Source organism: Nicotiana tabacum, chromosome 23 (assembly GCF_000715075.1).
Source record: "Nicotiana tabacum cultivar K326 chromosome 23, ASM71507v2, whole genome shotgun sequence".
NCBI lineage: Eukaryota > Viridiplantae > Streptophyta > Magnoliopsida > Solanales > Solanaceae > Nicotiana > Nicotiana tabacum.
This window is the reverse complement of record NC_134102.1, coordinates 90,556,217-90,580,258: the sequence shown is the minus strand read 5'-3', so window position 1 is coordinate 90,580,258 and position 24,042 is coordinate 90,556,217. Positions and strand designations below refer to the sequence as shown.

The window sequence follows — 24,042 nt, the reverse complement described above, 5'->3', positions numbered from 1 at the left end:
TTTTGTATTTGTAAGAACCTTACTTAAGAGTATTACAGTTTATGGCTTTATGCGCGAGTTAATATTCCAGCCGAACAAATCGAAATTACCAGACCGAATAAAACTAGATCGAAGGGCAAAAAATCGAACCATACATAATTTAATTAGTCATGATATCGGTATAGCATCTTAAGAAATCGAATAGTAAAAATACCCAATCGAAATATTTAAATACCTTATCGATCGCGGAACACCTCTAATGTCAATAGTAGGATATCCTTTGGAATGGGTGATTGAAATAATGGATTGCATGCCCACAAGTTCACTGTTAAGGCGTGCCATGACCACCAAGGAATTTTAGGAAAACTGAATATATTCTTGGGCATATTAACGGGCGAAGCTAGAATATAACTTAGGGCAAAGATCACTTTTAATCCGCGGCAAAAATTATTTATATTTGCTAGCCGTAATGTGTATAAAATTATATTTTATATATATACACACAAAAAAAAATATATACAAAAATGTATATTTTCGATTATTATTTTAAGAGGGATTATGCAATTTCATTTTTCCTATAACTTATGTTCCTTCTCCATATTAAATCGTGAAATTAGAAATTGCGTGAAGATTTGTATTATTTCATAGTCCGGTCTAATGTTTTCATTATTTAACTCCATTTGCTCGAACGATTTGAAAGGAAAGAGGAGAGCAGTTCAATAATCTCTCTCTCTGTCCTTTTTTTTCCTTCTCTTTCATTTCCATTCTAAAGAAACAGACTCTTGAGAAAAGTTTTATGCAACTATCAGCATTGAATAATAATAAGTAAATAAAAAATACGGAGTACATATTTTATATAATATCTTCTCCTACAGATCATACTGAACAGGTATGGGAAACTCAAATAATTGCTGGATCAAACAAAAGGAAAACAATATATACACGAACAGTCGGCAGTGGAAGAAACAAGGTAATTCCTCCACCAAATCTGAACCAAATAAATGTGAAGAAAGAAATTCTTAAAAAGGCGATTTTACTAAGTTTTGTATAATAAATCTTACTACCTCCGTTTCCGTGAACATATTTTCTTTTTGGTCCGTTCCAAAAATAATGACTCCTTTATAAATTTGGAAATAATTTTGCTTAAACTTGCAATTCTACCCTTTATGAGAAGCTTTTATAACCACACATATACTTTGGGCCCCTTTTTGAATTGTTTAGGACCATAAATTCCAAAAATCTTCATTTTTTTCTTAAATTCCGTGCCCAGTCAAACAGGTTCACAGACGGAAATGGAGGGAGTACTATATTGTACTAACTTGGTAAACAACTGATTCATTCTCATGCACGTTAAACTCTTATTTAATCACACACTAGTTCGTGGCCCTCAATTAAAGCACCTCCCCACTCTTCCCTTTTTAATATTGGTTCAACTCCGGCACTTCATAATAATACTATTTATGTGAACCTATTTTTTTTTTATAATTCGTGTAAAAATATAAATATATTTTTCTATTTGAAAACAATTTACCTTTATGCAATGAATTATAACCACACAAAATATATGTGCCTCATTTTACACCATAAATTTAAAAGTTTTATCTCTTTTCTTAAACTCCGTGTCTACTCAAATAAATTCGCATAACTTGAAACGGAGGGAGTAACAACAAATATAATAATAATAATAATAAATGTTATCACTAATTTTAGATATAATTTACTTTACTTTATATATTATGATTATTGTCGTTATTTTGGTGAAGGTAGACAGCTAACAACTTCTGACTTTAAAAATTCAACTTTAAGCCATTCAAAAATTAGGACAGGAAATGTTGGCTAAGTAGTACTAGAATATTTGTCAAAAACATATTACTAGTATCGTGTTAAAGACAGCTCAAGCTGTATTTTCCTCTATTCCAATTTCCATTTGTCATTGAATAATTCAAGGAATCCATGATATTAAAAAGTCACATCAGGGCATTATATTCCTAAAATCTGGTTTCTTATTTTGGAACTTCCGTTCTATCTCAGCAGCTTCTTGAATCCTCAAAAAGGTAAATTTGTGAATGTGCTCGTTTTCTTGATTCCTAGCATCTTATTGAAATTAACAAAAGAAAAAATCAGTCTTTTTTGAAAGATCTGATAGTAATATGGAGGAGAAGCAACTGTTGTTTGAAAAGTATGAAATAGGGAAGCTATTAGGCAAAGGAACTTTTGCAAAAGTGTACTATGGGAAAGAACTATCAACAGGGGAAAGTGTAGCCATAAAAGTGATCAAGAAAGACCAAGTCCAAAAAGAAGGAATGATGGAGCAAATCACACGAGAAATCTCAGTGATGCGTCGCGTTCGCCATCCGAATATTGTAGAACTCAAAGAAGTTATGGCTACAAAGTCCAAAATCTTCTTCATAATGGAGTATGTTAAAGGGGGTGAGCTCTTTGCAAAATTAGTAGCCAAAGGGAAGTTGAATGAAGAATCAGCACGAAAGTACTTCCAACAATTAATAAGTGCTGTTGATTTTTGCCATAGCCGAGGGGTCTATCACCGCGATTTGAAGCCTGAAAATCTCCTTCTCGACGAGAATGAGGACTTGAAAGTATCTGATTTCGGGTTATCGGCTTTGCCTGATGAGCAGTTGAGTAGAAATGATGGTTTGCTTCATACTCAATGTGGAACTCCAGCTTATGTTGCTCCTGAAGTTTTAAGGAGGAAAGGATATGATGGTGCAAAAGCTGATATTTGGTCATGTGGGGTAATCTTGTATGTACTTGTAGCTGGTTTTCTTCCATTCCAAGATGAGAATTTGATGAACATGTACAAGAAAATTTTCAAAGCTGATTACGAATTCCCTATGTGGTTTTCAGTAGATTCAAGACGTTTGATATCTAAACTTTTAATGGCTGATCCAGAAAGGAGGATAACTATTCAAGGTATAATGAGAGTTCCATGGTTTAGGAAGAGTTTCACAATTCCAAGGGCGTTTTCGATCCAAGATTTGCAAAAGCTAGAAAAAGAACAAGAAAATGATGATGAAGAGGGAATGAGCAGCAAGCAAGGAGGAATCATTAGGAAATCACCTTCATCCCCTGCATTTTTCAATGCATTCGAGTTGATTTCGTCGATGTCCTCGGGTTTTGACTTGTCTAGTTTGTTTGAGATCAAAGGGAAGGCTTCATCCATGTTCACTTCAAGAAGTTCTGCTAGGGATGTAATGAGGAAATTAGAGAAAATGGCTAAAGTTATGAGATATAAGGTTTACAGGTCAAAACCATTCAAGTTAAAGATGCAATGCCCCGAGGAAGGCCGGAAAGGGCGGTTGTTGGTCACCGCCGAGGTGTTTAAGGTGGCACCGGAGGTTACTGTCGTCGAGTTCTTAAAGTCCTCCGGCGACACCTTGGAGTATAACAAGTTTTGTGAAGAGGAAGTTAGACCTGCTTTGAAGGATATTGTTTGGACATGGCAAGGGACTAGTAGTGGAAATGCTCAAGTTGATAACAAAGAGGACTTGGAGCAATAGGATTTGGTACATAATTTGTACATTCTTCGCCTTCTTTTGGGTTTGTATCTCGCTCTCACCGGCCGACTGATCGAAATAGACTGGACTAGAGAGGTATGCATGCGTGTTACTTTATTTGCACTGGTCTGTACATGAATATGTACTCAGTAAATTATAGACTACTTGAGCTTTGGATTACAAGCAGGTTATTCTTGAGACTAATTTTAAATATTATTCGCTTGATGTGAATTCATTTAATTTCCTCTAATCATCCTCAAGCACAACTGATCAAAGATTGCAGGAATCTTGTTTAGAGGTGTTAAGCATGATGTTCACTTCTTCTTATTTTATTTTTTTGGGTTGAATTGTTATAGGTGTTTAGCTGGATTTTGTAAAGTTGCAAGACTGTAAAGTCATATGCAAAAATTGGTCAGGTTTGATATCAAAGCATTTGAATTTTGCTTCGTTCATTAGCAATTTAGCATGCTTCTCATTTTTACGTCAACTTTGTCGTCTGATCAACTTTGTCGTCTGATCACGCTTAGTCGTGGACTTGTAAATTTTGGTGTTTAAATTTTCATAAAGAGTTAAATTTCTTTATAATTTTTTAATTTTAACTTCGTAGTCAAAAGTAAAACTTCATTTTCTATTCCCTCTCCAGCCCCGGCCCCAACTCCACAGTCCACAGGAAGATGATGTAACTCCAACTATTTAATTAGGCCTCATTTAAACACAACTTGATGATGTGGCATAATGCGTGTATTATACTATTTTTCTGAGCGTGTTCACCGTCATCACCTTGTTGTCTTAAATATTATTACCGGAATTAATGGAGATCGCCGGAAAAATCCCAAACATTTTATTCTTTTTCGTTTCTTCCCTTTTTCTCAACTCAAATATATTCTTCTCAAGTTAGCTAAAAGAAAGGATTTTCAACCCAAAAAAAAAAAGAAAAAAAATTGACATAAATTTCTCCCTTTCCCAGATCTGAAAATTCAAAAACGGTACTTTTGGGTGGAGGAATACTAATGGTGGTAGTTTACTATTCCTCTGTTGCTTTTCGTTTCATCTTCAAAACACTTAAAGGTCATTGTTACTGTTGCTGCGAAAGTCAGCAGCATTAAGAGCATGACAGCAATTTCAGTCAATAATGTTCATTGGGTGTGGAGATTAGGAAAAAGAAAATGGTGGTAGGTGTGTTCATTGGGTGTGGAGATTAGGAGAAAGAAAGAGGACATGCGGGTACCTGTGTTTTTTCCTTTTGGCAGATGAAGACAGAAGGAAGAGGGGGGAGTTTGGGGGAAGATGACTAAGGGTAGCGTAGGGTTCTTGTTAAAAAAAAAAAAAAAATTTTTTTTTTTAAGTTTGTCCAAGTTAAATCTACATGTCCCTTTTTTATTCGTCACTTTGTCGAGTGAATTATACACATATTATATGGTTAGCTATTTATGAATTTTGTGTTTAAACGACACATTTGAGATATGGTTGAAACGTTCAAATGAAACGGATTTTAAATAATGTACTTAAGTGAAAAGTTAAAATAACTTTAAGGGTTAGACGACATAATTAAGCAAGATATTTTCCATGACAATATGACACCTTGTCTTTTAGATTATTTTAATAATTAGTATCCAACTCAGAATATTGCTCACCGACTGGATCCATAGAAAGGATGCCACCACTGAGTTGAACTGGTCAATTTTTAACATAATTTAAATTTGTTTGGTTGGGTTTAGGTACCACACCAGCTCAAAAACATCCAATTGGAAACAATTTATTGGCTGCAATAGTATGATTTTTAATTCTATCGTTTTCCTAATTTTGGAGTTGGAGGCCAATGGGATTGCGTATGTCTGTGGTGGAGCTGGTTTAATAGTATATAGTATATGAGAAAATAGAGATAACTTTGAACTTCAACAAACTTATAGTTTTAACTTTTATATATTCGTAATAGTTAATACTCTAAAACCCCTCAAACTATTACGATTTTATCAGTTTTCTATTTAAATTATTCGGTGTCCTCAAACCCCCCCGAATTATATTGCCCTTTATATTTAAATTCTTTCATTACTTAACTGGCATAACGTGTGTACACACTCGCTTGAGAGCGAGCACAACTGGAAAAAAAAAAGAGGCATCAAAATGAATGGCTCACTTGGTATAATGTAATGGCTAATTAGCCTAACCCTCTTTCAACTTTAATTTTTTAAATATTCTCTTTATTTCCTTTATATCCACTTTTCTTCCTCATTTTCACCATTTTTCCTTATTTTTACCTTTCTTTTTTATTTTCACATTTTTCTTTATTTTTCCACCTTTTTTCTTCAATTTTTCTTATGGGTTCCTCTAGGGGAAAAAATCACTCTCTTGTTTCCTAAAGAACACCTATTTAAATCTTTCTATTAAACCTAACATCTTATTGTAGAGAATGAAGTTGAATCTCTTAAACCTTGTTTGTGTAATTTAGAATTAGAAAGTATAGTTATTGGCCGATTAGTTTCTTATTTGTGAAATTTTATTTTGTGTAATCTTATTTATGTAATATAAGATGATTTTTTTATAAATACAATACTATATGCCTTTATTTATTTTTTTATCCTGCTGCAAAGTGAATAGAAAAAAAGAATTATTCAGTTAGAGTCTAGTATAAAGCACAATCACGATTAAATCTAAATTAACCCATTACATTAGATACTATTTTGGCCAAAACTCCTAGAATTAGTCAGTCATCCGAGAGTAGTACATCCTGAGTAAACTACATAAAAAATTTAGTACAAACTATAAATTAATATAGTCAGATAGGCGCACCTCTATGAATTTAATATGGGGCTTTAATATATAGGAGAATATAGTTGAGGGGAGTTTTGGGGGCACTAGATAGCTTAAGTAGGTAACTGACAAAAAAATTACGGTTTATGGGGGTTTTAGGTTGGATTAAATAGCCATGTGTAGTGTTACATGATACGCTTTTTAGATAATTAGGAGCGTGTATTAGACGCACATCTAAGAATGCAAAGAAGGGATTTTAATATAAGGGAGGGGGGAGGACTTTGGAGACACCGAATAGTTTATGTAGGAAACTGACAAAAACGGGACGGCTTAGGGAGATTTTAGGTTTGTAAATGTTGAACTTCAATAAACTCATAGTTTTTTAATTAGAAAAAAAAAAGGCATCACTACGCACTAAACTCCCACTGTATGCGGGGTCCGGGAAAGAGTCAGACCACAAGGGCTTATTGTATGCAGCCTTACCCTGCATTCCTGCAAGAGGCTGTTTCCACGGCTCGAACCCGTGACTTCCTGGTCACATGACAGCAACTTTACCAGTTACACCAAAGCTCCCCTTCAGTTTTTTAATTAAAATATAACGATAATCATAAACTATCTGCAATGAATTAATAGCAGGAACCGCTTAATTAAAAAGTTAAATTACAGTATTACTCTTCTTATTTATCTAAATATCTCATTTAATATTTTTTTTAAAACTAACGCTTAGGAACAACCCAAATGAAATGACGCTACAAAAGTTGGGAACACTTAACAAACAGACACTTAACAAACGGAGGCAGCTTTTAGTTTGAAGAGATACTTATGCAATGAAGCATTCAAAAAGGAAAATGGCGTCAAAAGTTCAAGAAGAAACCACTACGATTGTAATCTCATATAGATGAATTAAAGCAATTGGCGGGGAACTTAACAACAAGTTCTCGTGTACCCAACTAACTTCTCTCAATCAAAGCTTTCCGGCCTTTCCAAACTCTTTCCGTAGAAGACATTTCTTCTGCCTTCATCTCTAATCTCACCGAATACAAGTGAATTTTGTTTTTGATGCGGCTCTTATTAAGATTTTAATTGCTTCGTTCTGACTTATATGAATATTAGTAGGGAGAATTAACAATCCAATTGTTATTGAAGATGTCTATGCATGAAGTTACAAAAAGTACTGGTATTACTATTATATTGGTCCCAGTAAGTAATCCCTGATTTAGTCCTTTATCTTAATGTTTTCTCTTCACATTTCAGCCATTCATTTTAGATAGCAATGATTATGGGATAAGTAATTTGAATAGTAGCCAAGATTTGTAAGTTCACCAACCAATGGTAAACTAAAATCCATGATGCAAAACAACAGTAAGATCTAAGGCTTTTCTCCTCCAAGTTGTTTGATGGGAATTTTAATTTTCTTCTTTGTTTTTGTTAATAGTAGTAATGCATTAGACCAAATGCATTTCATTAACCAAGACACTCTTTGCAACAATTCCTCTGCTGTATGAACAAACAACGCATACTATTGATTATACCACAGAACACACAAGACACTATTTCCTCTTCACATATATTGCATATTAGATACATATACATATATAGGATCTGGAATACAAGAAGGGAATAAGTGTCGGCGAATTATAATGAATATTAGGTGAGGACATGAGCTACGCTATTACATGTCGTGTAACTCATAAAATCAAAATACGTAAAAACAAGCACACATAACTAATTAAAATTTGAGTGTTCATCTTAGTAGGTTCAGACAATATCCAATGCTTGACCTCGACAAACAAGTCGTCACATGACAATCCACATTATTGATCATTCACAGAAACTTGTACTCAATTCATTCATGTACAATTATTTACTCAAAGTTTTATTTTTGATAATATTAATATTATTTTATAAAATCATATAATACTTAGACTCATCAGTTCACGTGCCGAAAAACTAGTAAGCCAGAAACGGACGAAAGAGATCATTTCTCCCTTTTTATGAGTGCCTCTATAACTCTATTCAGGTATGGTTATCAAACTTTACTCATTTTGATAATGAAATAGAGTCACTTAAAACTATTGGTTAATGAATCAATCGAATAAATTTTTGCTCTTGCGGCAACAGCTACAGATATTTCTCCTGGCATTTGTCTAAATCTAATAAGAAAATTAAAAGCTAAGCAGTTGCTCCAAGAGCTTCATCTAGCAGACTTCTTGCAAAGAGGTGCATTTAGTTCTAGTAAATCATATTTTGTATAATAATTTCAATAACTACGATGAAGAACATGAACCAATAGTCAGAACTAAACTAAAATTGAATAGTAGGCCTTGCAAGCTCTTGTTTTTTACATGCTTATTAAGCAAGGGGTTTGTCCATCAACTAAAGTAGTAAAGTAAGTTTTGACCCACATTACTTGTACTTTTCTTCTCGATGTTTCATTAATACAAGTCTACGCAAATATTATGCCTGTATGAATTATTAAAAAATGAAAAAACTAAGAAAGTAATAGTCTATTAGTTAAGAATCACAATTCAAATATAACAAATTTATGAGCTTTCTACCATTGCCAAGTTGGGTGACTCCGTCTTCTCTGAACTGTTTAAACAAATACTATTTGAAAAGAAAAATCGAAAAAGAGCTTTTGGGTCCAGTATAACTGGATCCCGCTAAGCCCAAGCAGCGAAGCCGAGGTACTGTTTTTTGTTGGATTTTGCCATCAAGGTTTTTGTAGAAATGGCGTGGGCTAGACACTTTCTAGCGTGATATTTAATTTTTATCCAATATTTTTAATGTTGACCAATAATAGCTACTATTCTATTAAAATTAATATAAAAAATGGTTTTACCCTTATTTTATGAGTGCTGTGTAAATATTAAGGATATGGTATACTTAACTTCATGAGTGTTAAGCAAATATTAAGGACATTTTGTCCTTAATATTTACACAACACTCATGAAGTTAAGGACATGATGTCCTAAAGTTTAACAACATAAGATGCAAATACAGGACACTTTGTCCTTAATTTTTACACAACACTCATGAAGTTAAGGACACTATGTCCTTAATATTTACACAGTACTCATGAAGTTAAGCACACCATGTCCTTAACATTTACACTGCACATATGAAGTTAAGAACACCATGTCCTTAACATTTACACTACACAAATGAAGTTAAGGACATGATGTTCTAAAGTTTAAAGCAGAAGGTGCTAATTCAGGACACTTTGTCCTTAATATTTAAACAACACCCATGAAGTTAAGGACACCATGTCTAGCACGGAGGTATTTTCGTCCATGCGAGTAAAATTTTATTAAAGCACTGGCTAAAGAGTAAATACATTTTAAATAATGGCTTAAGAGTAAAATAACTCTAATTAATGGCTAACTGTGCACTTCCCCTGAGGTTTTTCATTTCTTTTCAAGCCCAATCCACAATTCTTTTGACGTCTCTATATTACTATAGACGTTATACAGATCGTCTTTTAGTCCGCTAAGAATATAATTCTTGCAAAAATAAATCAGAATGCTTTCACGTCTCAGGAAGCGTTCATTTTCTTGAGTTTCGTCAGGCAGAACAGGAACACCTTCCTTAATGAACTTATGTAGACTTAAAGTCGTAAAGTAGAAGAACATCTTCTACTGCCACCGCTTGAAATCAATCCCGAAATATTTTTTGAGCTTTTCTGCCGGTGCCAATGCTGGTGTTGTTCGGCTTGTCGATGCATTGGCATTCACTATAGGAACAGGCTGGTTTCCGTTCTTAGTCATCATTTCTGTTTAAAAAATGACACAAACAAATGTTTAATATACAGTGAAGTTTTTATATCTTCAAACCGAATAAAACTAGAGTAGAAAATCACGTAGATCTTAATCTCCAATGGAGTAGAAAATCGCTAGGATTTTAATCTCCAAATAACTGATAATAAAATAAAACAAAATATACGTTAAGATATAACCCGTACAAAATACATTTATTATATTATGTATTTAATACATATTATACATCTTTAGCTATTTTAATTTTAAGTTGTACCAATCCCATATGAGAGGAGAAAAAGAGTTTTGATGGGTATATATACAATTTTTCTTCTTCTAGCTCTGAACGAGTTGAGAAAAAGGCAAGTCTCGCGTCGTTGTCATCGCTCATTCGCTCGGCTTCGGATTCGGTCAAATGATCCGATTGATTGATTAATTTTTTGGACCAAATTTATTTGTTAATATTAAGATTAATGCAATATTATTTTAATCCAAATTAGCCTTTTTTATAACGGTAAATTAATTTTCCTCCGCGTTTGATTTTTCCGTTTTATTTTGCATAAATAGCCATTTATGTAATAGTCGTTTTTATACGAATAGTTATCATGAAGAGTTATACCTATTCGTTTGAACCCAAACCTATTGGCTATAAATACCAGGTCATTCCCTTAGATTTTCCTTACGAAAATTCTGAATTCTCCTTCTTTCTTCTGCATTGTTTTAACTGAAAGAAAGCAACAGTAAGTGTGATTTGCTACCGATCATTTGTGTTCGCTGAACCACTACACCAGTGTGTAATCCATTCTATTTTGGGAGTAAATAATTCATAATCTCGGGTACTAGGAGGGGATTAAGTTCTTCAAGAAAATACTGTGAATTCAGTAGGCTCGGATTAAATTCTGTTTCTCCTTCATTTCTATTTTTGACGTTATTTTATTTCCAAAATTACTTTGCAAATACAAATTAATAACAAGCTTAAGGAACTTAAATTATGTCCTGTATAGGAGTAGAAAACCACGAAGACTTTAATCTCCAAAATTGGGAGTAGAAAACCATATAGGTTTTAGTCTCCAGAACAATATATATAATACAAATAAAATTGGGGATAAAGTTACTCCTGATTTCCCGATGAGGAAACGAGAGGCAACATGGTTCGACGCAAGCTCGGGTAAAATCGAGGGCTTCCACAAATTAGAGCCCGGGGGACGAATAGCGTACCAAAAATCAGACATGGCCTAACATGGGAAGAACCGAGCTCAAGAAAAATGATGAATCAAGGCTAAAGGGAGAACAGTTAGAGAGGACGAACGAGACGCCGAAATATCTGCAATCAACATGATCGTACGACGCGAATCTCACCCGATATCAACTGCGGATCATATTTTACTAGAAGAGAATGGTTTTTACCTTATTGAAACTTGTATTACGATTGAAACTCTCATACTATATAAATGGGAGAATCTTTTTATTTTTTAACCATTGTTGGTACGCACATCAAAGCAATAAAGTTATTTTTGTCTTCTAGCTATTATTCAAAGTGTTCTTCAGCTATTCATTTTCTTAGTTGCAACCGAGCTCATCTCGAGGGCTCGATCAAAACCGGTCTTCGTGTTCAAACTTAAAACCAAACTTAATTGTTCCATCACGTTTGGTTTGATCATTTTTGTTTCCTTTTAATTTAATTATTTATCATTCTTAGATCATTCGTATTAAATTAAATCACGTATCCTTTAAACCACGTACAAATTTAATTGTTACTCATTTTAAAGGTAAACATGTATAATTATATATATCACTGTATAATCTATGTATACCAATTAGAAAAAGCAAATAATGAATTCGACTGCCTATTTATGTAAAGAATCCTAAATCTTAAATGGGATTTTTTCGTCATATATAATATTTGAACGTTAATTACCAAAATTGTCCAAATTTTATATATTACTCGGCCTAAATAAGGTTTGCTTATAATTAATATACAAAATTATATACAATCTCTTAAACTAGCATCCTTCCATCTAAATAAGGCTCATTTCAGTTGTGTGATACCTATTTTAAGCTATAATTAGCTAAACTCTTCTCTCTATCCCGCCTTCCTCCTATAACCGACCGTCATCTTCCTGCTTCTTCTCTTCTTTACCCAAACAAGGACCACACCATCTTTACCTCTTAATTTCGTATGTTGAATAAGGTGCAATTAATGTGTTTATGTCGTTTGAGATTGAAAAAAAAAATGTTTAATAAAGTTCTTAGAAATTGTCGTTGTATTAAGTTTTAGGATGAAAGGAAAGTGGATTGCCATTATTAGTCATTAATGGTTCTATAATATTCAAGTCTTTCAGTTTAAACAAACATGAATCAGTGCACATGAGTCAGTTTGGAATTTACTCTCTACTTTTTTTCTTTAACCAATCAAGTAAGAAAGGAATAATAATATGGTACAACAACATACAAATTAAAAATAAATTTCGTACAAATTTAATATAAATTTGATATATCTACAATAATATACATAATAAAAATAAATTTCATACAATTAATTATACAATATATAATTTTTTTTATAAATTATCTGCAACTTTCACACATCATAGTTGTCCAGTTAAATACAACTATAATATTATACAACTTAAATACAATTTTATAGAAATTTTATACAATGTCTTTTGTATATAATTTGTATATATTTTGTATATGATGTGTTCTTCCTCCTCTCTAAAATTCAATTCAAAACTTTCTCTCTTAATACAATTTTGATATATATCAATAGTTTTATATAAAACGGTAGTATTTATAATTTAAATACAAATTCCATACAATGATTCATCCAATATACAACTAATTTTCAACTTTTATACAACAGTCAAATAAAACAATATTGCTACAAATAAAATACAACCAAATAGAGTTTTCATATAAATTTCATACAACTATTATATAACTTTAATACAGTTATATATATATATATATATATAACGTCATGTATTTTTTTCTTCTTCTTCTTCGAATTTTAATTTGAAAATCCAGTCAAAATTAAATCTAATGTTCACCAAATACCTTCAAAATTGATATATAAACTCCAAAAAATATTTTAATCATTTTCAATAACACCTAATCCAAATAAATAATATTTTTTAAAAATTCTAATTCGAATTCAAAATTTCAAAACTTTTTAATGACTTACAATGATGGAGAGTCAAACACCTTCAAAATTTATTGATTGATAATTTAAATTGAACAATCGAGCCAAATAATTATTATCCATCTGTTGCTAGCCCTCCATCGGAATACCAACAAGAAAAGGGAAGCCCTGAAAAGCTCCAAACTCCAGCCATGACAAAATTCATATCATTAAAAAATTAATCTTTTTCTTCGTCATTGTTAAAGAAAATTATGATATTTAGAAGAAAAAAATATTATACAATCAATGTAGAAAGAAGGTTGATTTCAAAGAGAGAAAGAGGAAGGTCCTTTAGAAAGATTTGTGATTGGGGTATATCAGGGGAAGAAAGGAATTGTGAGGGTTTAAAGGAATTTATTAAATTAAAAGGTTACTATCAAGAGATACTCATTTTAATACTAATTTGTATATAATTGATAAATTATGTATGAAATTGTAATTAAGTTAAAACCTTTCTAGTGAGGATAAATAACTTTCTAATATAGTATAGATTGGCAAAAATCTCATCTTAAATCGCTCCTTGGTTGCTTGAATGGTTTTGGGCCTAAACAAGTTATCAGGGTCCCTTACACTATGGCAAGAAATGGCGTGTTATAGTCACTTTTTTAAGTGGTATTTACTTTTTAGCCATTATTTTTAATGTTGAGCAAAAATAACCACTACTCTATTAAAATTGATACGAAAAGTTATTTTTACCCTTTCTTCATGAGTGATGTGTAAATATTAAGGACATGGTGTCCTTAATTTTATGAGTGTTATGTAAATATTAAGGACAAACCATGTCTTTAATTTGTACACATCATTCATGAAATTAAGGACATCATGTCCTTAATATTTACACAATACTCATAAAGTTAAGGACACTATTTTCTTAATATTTACAATGCACACATGAAGTTAAGGACACCATGTCCTTAATATTTATACTGCACATATGAAGTTAAGGGCATGATGTCCTAAAGTTCAACAACCGAAGGTGCAAATACAAGTTAAGGATATTATGGCCTTAACATTTACATTGCACACATGAAGTTAAGGACACAATGTCCTTAACATTTACACTGCACATATGAAGTTAAGGACATGATGTCCTAAAGTTTAACAATAGAAGTTGCAAATACAAGTTAAGGACATTATGTCCTTAACATTTACATTGCACACATGAAGTTAAGGACACCATGTCCGTAGCATTTACACTGCACATATGAAGTTAAGGACATGATGTCCTTAAGTTTAACAACAGAAGTTGCAAATACATGATACTTTGTCCTTAATATTTATACAACATTTGCAAATACAAGTTAAAGGATATTATGTCCTTAACATTTACATTGCACACATGAAGTTAAGGACACGATGTCCTTAATATTTACATTGCACATATGAAGTTAAGGACATGATGTCCTAAAGTTTAAAAATAGAAGTTGCAAATACAAGTTAAGGACATTATGTCCTTAACATTTATATTGCACACACGAAGTTAAGGATACCATGTCCTTAACATTTACACTGCACATATGAAGTTAAGGACATGATGTCCTTAAGTTTAACAACAGAAGTTGCAAATACATGACACTTTGTCCTTAATATTTACACAACACTCATGAAGTTAAGGACACCATGCCCTTAATATTTATGCAGCACCCATGTCTAGCACATGGGTATTTTTGTCCGGGCGGGTAAAAATATATTAAGCACTAGCTAGAGAGTAAATACATTTAAAACAGCGGCTAAAAAGTAAAGACATCTCTAATTAGTGGCTATCTGTGCACTTACCTCACACGATGGATATCCATGAAACCAATAACCAATGAGATCTTTACGCAAATAGCCGACCAATTTTATTACGAATTTTTTTAATCGATATACATAGATTATATAATAATTATACATGATTATACATAAATTATATCTATATTATATATCTGCCGGCTATTTTTAATTTAAGTAATTGAGTGAGCGCTATTTAAATTTATTTTTGTGCACCAATAGCGCCTAAGAACGATGAATGGTGAGACTAGAAAGTCTAATTTCTCTTTGGCCTTTTTTCTTCTCTATTCTCTTGAGAGTAATATTTCAAAAACTTTGTCATCAATTTTATAGATGACGAAATAGATAAATTTAATCTGCATGTCAGTTAAATTGGATCAATTTATGAGACATGCAGGCATATTGCGTATATTTTTAGTTGCATAATTAGTTTGTTTTTTGGTGGATGTAAAGAAAATAATGAAAAAACTTGAAATTGCTTACTACGTTTTTTTTTCTCTCTCCATTTTTTATGACATTGTTAGTAGACCCATAATTTAGAATGAAATGAATTGTTTTTGCACATAAGCTCTTTCTCTTGATGGCTCTAAGGTGTATGAATAAATATAATCCTTAGGGGTGATTTGGTATGTGGACTAGATTATCCCGAAATTATAATCTCAGGAATATAATTTCTGGACTAATTATTCCATCTAGGAGGTGGTATAAAATAATCTCTAGTTTGATGAGATAAGATGGTATATCCAGTATTAAGTCTGAGATTAAATTTATACCATGTTTGGTTGACGATATAAATGTATCCTCAGATAAATTTTGGGATCTTTACGCAAATAACCGGTCATATTTATTGTTTACTTTTTCTAGCCATTTACATAGCTTATACATTAATTAAACACGTATAATACTCCTTCTCAACCTTCTCCATCCTATTCCCCATCCCCACCAACCCCCGCCAACCCACCCTCACACCCCACCCCTACCCACCCAACCCCAACCCCCATCTACCCACCCCACCCCTCCACTCCACCCCCACCCTAAATAAAATTATTATTAATAGTGCTTTATTTTCATGTTATAGATAGATTTTTTTTTTTTCATTTCAACAAATGAGTATTTGTTTTTCATGATATAACAAAGTATGTTTTTTTTCATTTTAACAAAAAATACTTTCTTTTCATGTAGAAAAAGTATTTTCTTTCATTTCAACAAAAAACGTTTTTTCTTTTCATGATGTAAAAAAAGTATTTTTTATTTCAACAAAATAAGTATTTTCTTTTCATGATATAGAAAAAGTATTTTCTTTTATTTCAATAAAATGAGTACTTTATTTCATGTTGTAGAAAGAGTACTTTCTTTTTTCAACCAAAAAAAGAATATTTTCTTTTTAGTTATGGAGCGCAAATTTCAACGTTATTTTTGCGTAAAAAAGTAAAGCAGCACATTAGTTCCTTTGGGTTTGTGTAAATTTTTAGAATAATTAAATTTTGAAGAAAATAGAATCCTGAAAATGTTGGCTATTTGGGGGAGGGGGACAGGGGATGATGAGAGTAGCATCAAAAAATATTTTTTACTTTCTAATCAAACACTTAAAAATATTTTTCGAAAAAAAAATTTCACTCACCAACCAAATAAAAAAAAATAAGTGATAAAATCACACATTTTCCATAAAAACATTTTCAACACACCCGTCATCTTATCGTGTACCTGTGATTGTTACAATGAAACGTCACGATGCCATGTCATCCTTCTTTAAATATATATTAACGTGACTTATATGGAAACTTAATTTCAAATTGACTCTAGAAATATCATGGACTTATATAAGCCAGCCACAAAAGACGACTACAAAACTGGAAATTGAAAAGAAAACGATAGAAAACAAAGGACCTTAAAAGAAAAATAAAAAAATGAACATGACCTCAATGGTTACGCATAAGATGACGTTTGGAAATTAAACGTCATTTGACACACGCTTGTTGTTACATAAAAAGTGAGTAGTAGTCCTTCCGTCCGAATTTATGTAGCAAATACTCTTTTCTTTTAATAAGTTCAAAACAAATACTCCCTCTATTTTTATTTATGTGAGCTTATTTGACTAGATATAAAATTTTAAAAAAAATAAAATTTTTTAAAATTTGAGGTACTAAATAAATCATAACATTTGTGTGGCTATAAATCTTTTGAAGCTTGTGGTTTTAAACATAACACAATGTTTGTGTGACTATAAAAGCTTCTTATCGAGGGTATAATTGAAAATTTAAGTTAAATTATTTTTAAATTTAAAAAGATGTCTTTCTTTTTGGAACATACAAAAAAAAAATAAGTTCATATAAATTGAAACGGAAGGAGTAATACCTTTCACTTTTTTCTTTTTAAAAAAAAAATGATCTCAAACTTTTCTTGCGGAAAACTTATATGAATAACACGTTTTTATAATTAATAATAATTTAACTTAAAAATACTTATTTTATTTTTAATGAGATGATTTACAGTTACATTAATATATATATATATATATGGTTAGTTTTAGATCACACGGACTGAGAAAGTAATAATTGTAGAGAAATGTTAAGAGTAAATAAGAGGAGATCTCGATTACCTACTGTGATTTGTCTTTTATTGAGGTGTAATTTGAATGGTACATCTGACACTGACTCGACAAGGATTTTTTTGAAAATTCTTTGATTAATCAGAATCGGACATTAGTACAACAAGCGACGGTGAAATATATAGCGTTTCGAACTAACTATTTAGAAAAAGAATTTGACAATGAACTTGTTTACCCAAAAAATCGAATAGAGTTAAATTTGTATGTAGTTCTAAGGATATGCGGTATAACTTGACACAAATCGTAAAGAGAAAAAAAAAATATCCAATCTTGACCGTAAAGAGCAAAAGATAAACACAGTTGAAAGATAATAAATGAACAAATAAAATGAAGTGACAAAACTCAAAAGGATAATCTTTCAATATGAGAAATAGTGTTTTTGTTGTAATGTCTTGATGCCAAAAAATCTGACCATTACAGAAATATAGTCATCCATCCCTCTTGTAGTGGAAGGGTCCTACCTTAGATATAATTAAAAATATATAGTGGGGAACCCATGATAAATCAATTTTTCCTTAATTCCTGCCGAGATTCTCTCCCTTAGTGCGGTTGTAACGTCTCTTGTCTATTAGCTCGATCCTGACCAGACTCGGTATTTGTCGGTTTCCAACTTTAGTGCTCGATGTAGGTTCGAGCTCAATGTTGACTCGAGGCCTAGTATCTAGGCCGGTATTGGTTGGCCTTTGGCCCTTAAGCTCGATTCCACCGCTTTTCATCATAGTTCGGTTTGGACCCGAGCTCGACAATGACTTCGAGCTCGATATTTGACCTGTCCTTAAAATTTGAAGTTCGTTTGTGCCATCTTCGGATCCATCTCGATTTTATGAAGACTTTCTTCGATTTATTATGATCCCATCTCGATCGTACGAAGACCGAAATCAGTTTCGACCGTATACAGAACTACAATCGAATTGTCTTTGCAACTGTAGAATAAACCTAAACTTGGTGTGCTCTTTATTACTCTTGAAATTGTTCTGATTTTTTTGTTTTTTTAACTACTTTTGACTTTTGGGATTGATATGAACATAATTCTAAAACGTTTTAATATCTTGAAACCTCTGGAAATTATTAGCTTCAAAGAGTTTTCTATTCTTTTTGAAAGGTAAATCTCAACTGGAGTTAACTCTAAAAGATTTAGGGGTTAACCTCAACTCGAGGAAAAGAAAAAAGATTTACTGGCTATTTCCATTTGATTTGCCGTTCCATTTATTATATGAATAATTAAACCTAGAATACTTTGAGGGGTTGTTTGGTTTTTAATGCAGTGTTTGATTGTTACCTTTTCTTTTTCTCATAATAATATTTGCATAAGTTGCGTGAATCTATATACCTTTTTTATGGTTAGAATGTGAAAATAAATATGTGTGTTAGTAATAAATAAATTAAAAATACTTAAATAACAAAATTAATGCTCATAAGTAATTTTTTTTGTTTAATTAATACATTAGTTAAGTTATACTAATTAAATATCCAAAAAGATAATTTCCAGATTATGATCCATGCATTACTAATTTTTTCATTATAATTTATAATCTACAATATTCATGGCTACCTAACTTGTCTCTGAATCAAAGGAACCTCTTGTACTTTTCTATACATAGGGGAATAGACTTTGAAGAAAAAAAAAAGAGCAAAAGGGTGCAAAGTTCATTGCAATGTTAATTAGGTCATGTGAGACGTCAGCGGTAGTTTTGCTGTCACAAATACAATTGCTCTAATCATGGCTGACTAGCTATTGACTTCGAAATTTTGGGCTGCCTCTAACTTTTCACATCTTTTCCAACTCTCATTTCCGAGTCAGGAGCGCCACGTTGTATTTAAATTCAGGAAATAACTAGGTAAATAATACAAATGCAATTTGTGAGACCAGAAAAGATATTTACAGCTTGTTTATTGTATTCTATCGTATTGTTACTTTAAATATAATGTTTGTTTTAATTGTTACTTAAATTTTATTGTATCGTATCGTTAAATCTGTCGTTACGTAACGACGAAATGTGCCAATTTATGTAACGACTGATTTGGTATATATGGTCGCGTCGTTACCTTATCTTTTTTTCTCAATCTCACCATTCATTATTATTAAATAATTTTATTTTATCATTTACCCTACCTTTTATATAGTAATTTTATCCCGTGTCATAATTTTTGTTTATAATATGCAAGTTTATTCTTCATATTGCTGGTGTGTGATATCATGAAACGATGGCAAACGACACAATCTATCCAAACATTATATTCATCAAACGATACGATACAATACAATAACAACATATCTATGTGGATTAGGTGATTGAAAGTAGGCATATACTATTTAAGTATCGAAAAAAAATATAAATGCCGGAGTTAGATTTTTATAAAACGAAGATAAAAGCTTTATACTTAGTAAAATTGTATATTTTCATAGAGCATAAAGTAGGTTATTTTAGATGATAAATGAAAATTATGAGTCTTTACATCTAGTTTATGTTTTAAACGTCAAAAATAAGTTAAAGTATATATTGGTTGGCAGCCAATCACCACATTCCCATTTCATAGTATTATTCATAGAGCGATCGGACAACTGTAATAGTTTGGTGAATATTTTTTCCTTTTCCTTTGCGTAGTCTTTAGGTAATGCAATAGCCTTTAGAAGAACTCTTAAATATTGCGTGCTGTTGGTCGATGATATATGTGAAATCAAACTTTAATTTGTTCACACACAAATGTACTCTTTTTTTTTTTGGTGTCCTGCGCAGAAAATTACGGAGACATCAGACATCTATGCAGAAGAAGATAGTGAAATATGGGATTCACAGTTATTTGAATAGCTGCTTTATTGTCACATAATAGTTGAACAAGTTTAGAGATTGGTATCCCTAGTTCTTCAAGAAGGCCTGATAACCAAGTTATTTTTGTTGCCACAGCTTCCATACTTCTATATTCTACTTTTGCTGAGCTCCTACTAACTGTTTGTTGCTTCTTAGATTTTCATGAGATCAGAGAACTCCCTAATTTGATGACATATCCTGTCACAGACCTCCTAGTATTAGGGCAGGTTGCCCAGTCTGCATTACAGTAGGTAGTTAATTTGTCAACTGGCTTTGCATGCAGAAGTACTCCTAGACCTGGTACTCCTTTGATATACTTGACCACTCTTAAGGCTGCATCCATATGAGATTGCTTTGGACTCTGCATGAACTGACTCAATGTTTGTACTGCATAATTAATGTCAAGTCGTGTGATTGTCAAATACAAGAGCTTCCCAATCGACTTCTGATAAGTAGTAATGTCTTCTAAATCTGGATCTCCTAGCTTTCCTACATGAGCATCATATTCTATTGTGGTAATCTTTTGATTCAACTCTAGAGGTGTTGAAACAGGCTTAGAGCCACTCAGACCAACACCTGAAATCAACTCAAGTGTATATTTTCTTGGGTTCGGTAGAATTTCCTTTTGTGATGAGGACCTCAATACCAAGAAAGTATCTCAGTTCCACTACTAGAAATTCGCTAAAAACCGACCAAAAAACCGATCAACGTTGGTCGGTTATGGCAAATTACCGACCAAAATGCGACCATTATAGTGTGGACGGTATTTTGATGGTCGGAATGGCTTACCGACCAAAGTTGGTCGGTATATTAAAACGACCATCTGACAAGTTTAATTACTTACCGACCAACTTTGGTCGGAAATATATTTTATTAATTTAATTTTACCGACCAAAGTTGGTCGGTTTAACTAAATTATATTTTTTTATTAATTATTAAAATTAAAAAAAACTGACCAACTTTGGTCGGTAATTGAAAATATATATTTTTTTAAAATAATTAAAATTAAACATTACCGACCAACTATGGTCGGTAATCTCAACAATGCAAGCAAAATACCGACCAAAGTTAGACGGTAGTGTTGAATTCTGGGAATTCAATGTTCATTAACCGACCAACTTTGGTCGGTATTTTGGAATAATTTATTTTTTTTATTAAAAACCGACTAACTTTGGTCGGTTTTTTTGGGTTTAATTTTGGCATAAAATGCCTGTTTTGGCAGCTACACCACCTGCCAGCATACCAATACAACAACACAACAACAACAACAACAACAACAACAACAACAACAACAAAAACACAACAACAACAACAACAACAACAATAACAACAATACAACAACAACAACAACAACAACAACAACACAACAACAACAACCAAAACAGTCAATAAATACTTTAAAACTAACAAATTAAAGTTCAATTGAACATAAAAATCCAAAACCAAGTTAAAACTAATTACAACTAGTTCAAAATTGGATCTATTTGTCTAGTTCAAAGTATATAAAAGTCAAGGGGTATTTTCTACAATATCATCATCACCGTCTGATGAACTTTCATTTACAAGACGATATAGAGAACGGTCTTGTGGAGGACGGGAAGCACGATCACGGGGAGGACGGGAGGAACGATCACGTGGAGGTCGACCTTCTGGAGATGACTCACGAGATCGGGGCAACAGAAAAGCTCCACTAGATAGGAGAATTCTGATCTGAGCTTGCATGCCAAGGAATTGAGCATCTCTAAGCCTTTCTCTTTCCTTGGCCGCTTCTACCTCTGATGTGAGCTTTGTCACTGTCTCCCGCATAGCGGAGAGGCTCTCCCTATTAAGTTGCTCGTCTTGCGAGGAAGTCCCTATTCCTCGCATTCCACACTTATAGCGATGGAAGTTTTTAGTAGGAAGCTCGTATACCTTCCCCCATTTTGGACCGCCAACAGACTCCAACCATATTCTTTCAGCATCCTCGTCCGAAGGTTGGGTTGGCTCACCCGATTCACCAGCTGGATGACTACGGATGAATTCCTCCACGTTACTTTGGTAGTGACCCTATATTATTTTAAATTAAATCAGTATTTCAAGTTTTTTATAAAAGTAAATTATAATACTTAAATAAAATTGAAAGCTTACATATGCAGTCGAGGCCCGGTCCTCGACCCACCTATCTTGATCCCCCTCTTTCTTCTTCTTCACAATATGTGTCTCCTTGAATAGCTCATCATGACTCATTGGACGCCCATACTTCTTTTCCTGAAAATAAATTAATTTAGTTAATAAACAGAATAGATATACTTAGAAAAGTAAAATAATTTAAGCAATTACGTACCAATCTTCTTTTTATTGTCCCTAGGCTGATCGCACCTCCAGTGTGCAAGGAGCCTCCCTTCTCGGATGCGCGAGCTTTCTTTCCTTTTTCGCTCCTCTCTAAGAACTCTGCGGTAAGCCATTGCCTTTGCAAATCATTCCACAAATTCTCAAGTAACCAGCCAGGCCTCTTGTTCTTCTTTCTAGCATCCGAGAAAGCATCCGCCAATCTCTTGCGAGCTTTATGATAAAAATTTGTAGCCACTTCCGCGCTATAGCGGTCTTCCCATACACACTTGCTCTGTATTTCAAAAGTTAAATATTAGATGGAAACATCATAAATATAAATTATTAAACTGTTTAAAAGAACATTTATACCTTAAATTGATTGAAAATTTGCTCCTTCAGTGAGAATGGGCAATCAGTCCAAGTCGCATAAGGGCCATCATAAAGCTTTCTGATGGCATTGGTGATTATCCTCGTAGTCTTATTACCCGGCCTGAACCTGCAATTTAACAATAAAAATACATTAATATCTTAGTAAAAATGTTACAAATCAATAGACGCAAAAATAATGAATAACACTTACCCATCACCCTCAGGGACTATGATGATCCTGCCATATCGATCATAATGCACTACCTCGTCATCACCATCCGAAGCATGTGTATCAGAGGCATGTGAAGACGGTGTAGGCGGGTCAGAGCTAATGCCTCGCAGGCGAAGGCCTGCAATAGATGGAGTCGATGATGAAGATGGTTGTGATCCTTGTGACTGTGATATAGCTGGATGCGACCCAAGTGGATGTGATACCGATGGCTGTGACCCGAGTGGCTGTGACATGGGTGGATGCGATCCATGTGGCTGTGATATGTAGGGATGTGATCCATATGGATGTGATGCAGATGGCTGTGAGGCAGTTGGACTGTATGTCGGACGTATAGTCCTGTGGCCCTGTGATGGAAGACTGGGTGTCTGAATAAAGGTGTACGGCTCGTGATGCTGTGGAAGCTCAGTATAGCCGTGTGGTGGAGGATAAGACATAGGCATCTCTGAAAAGGGTGGACAAGAGGGAGTATTATTTTCTACCCTCCTCTTTCCCTTCCTACCCTTTTCTCGACCCCGAGAACTAGTAGGGTCATTGTTACCTTGACCCTTGCCTGCCATCTGCATAATATAATACACATTTAGATTGAAACATATAAGAAACTAGCTATAAAACGAGAGTGCTTTAAAAAACCAACTTTTTAGTCCTCATCGACGTATTGTTCCTCGTCCGAGAATTCTTCGTCCTCACTTGTTTGAGCTTCATCAGTTGATTCTTCGTCCTCATTTTCTGTAATTGTTACTTCATTTATATCAACTTCTTCCA

General features: G+C 33.0%; 1 protein-coding gene across 1 annotated transcript; it reads left to right on the top strand.

Moving 5' to 3' along the window:
* The first annotated feature begins 1,740 nt into the window (after positions 1–1,740).
* Positions 1,741–3,939, top strand: LOC107797269 (CBL-interacting serine/threonine-protein kinase 5-like). Its single transcript, XM_075246776.1, has one exon. The coding sequence runs from the start codon at positions 2,130–2,132 to the stop codon at positions 3,495–3,497; it is 1,368 nt and encodes a 455-aa protein (XP_075102877.1). The 5' UTR covers positions 1,741–2,129; the 3' UTR covers positions 3,498–3,939.
* Positions 3,940–24,042: the final 20,103 nt, after the last annotated feature.

Coding starts and splice junctions, on each gene's coding strand:
- LOC107797269 (XM_075246776.1), top strand. CDS start 2,130: ATGGAGGAGAAGCAACTGTTGTTTGAAAAGTATGAAATAGGGAAGCTA.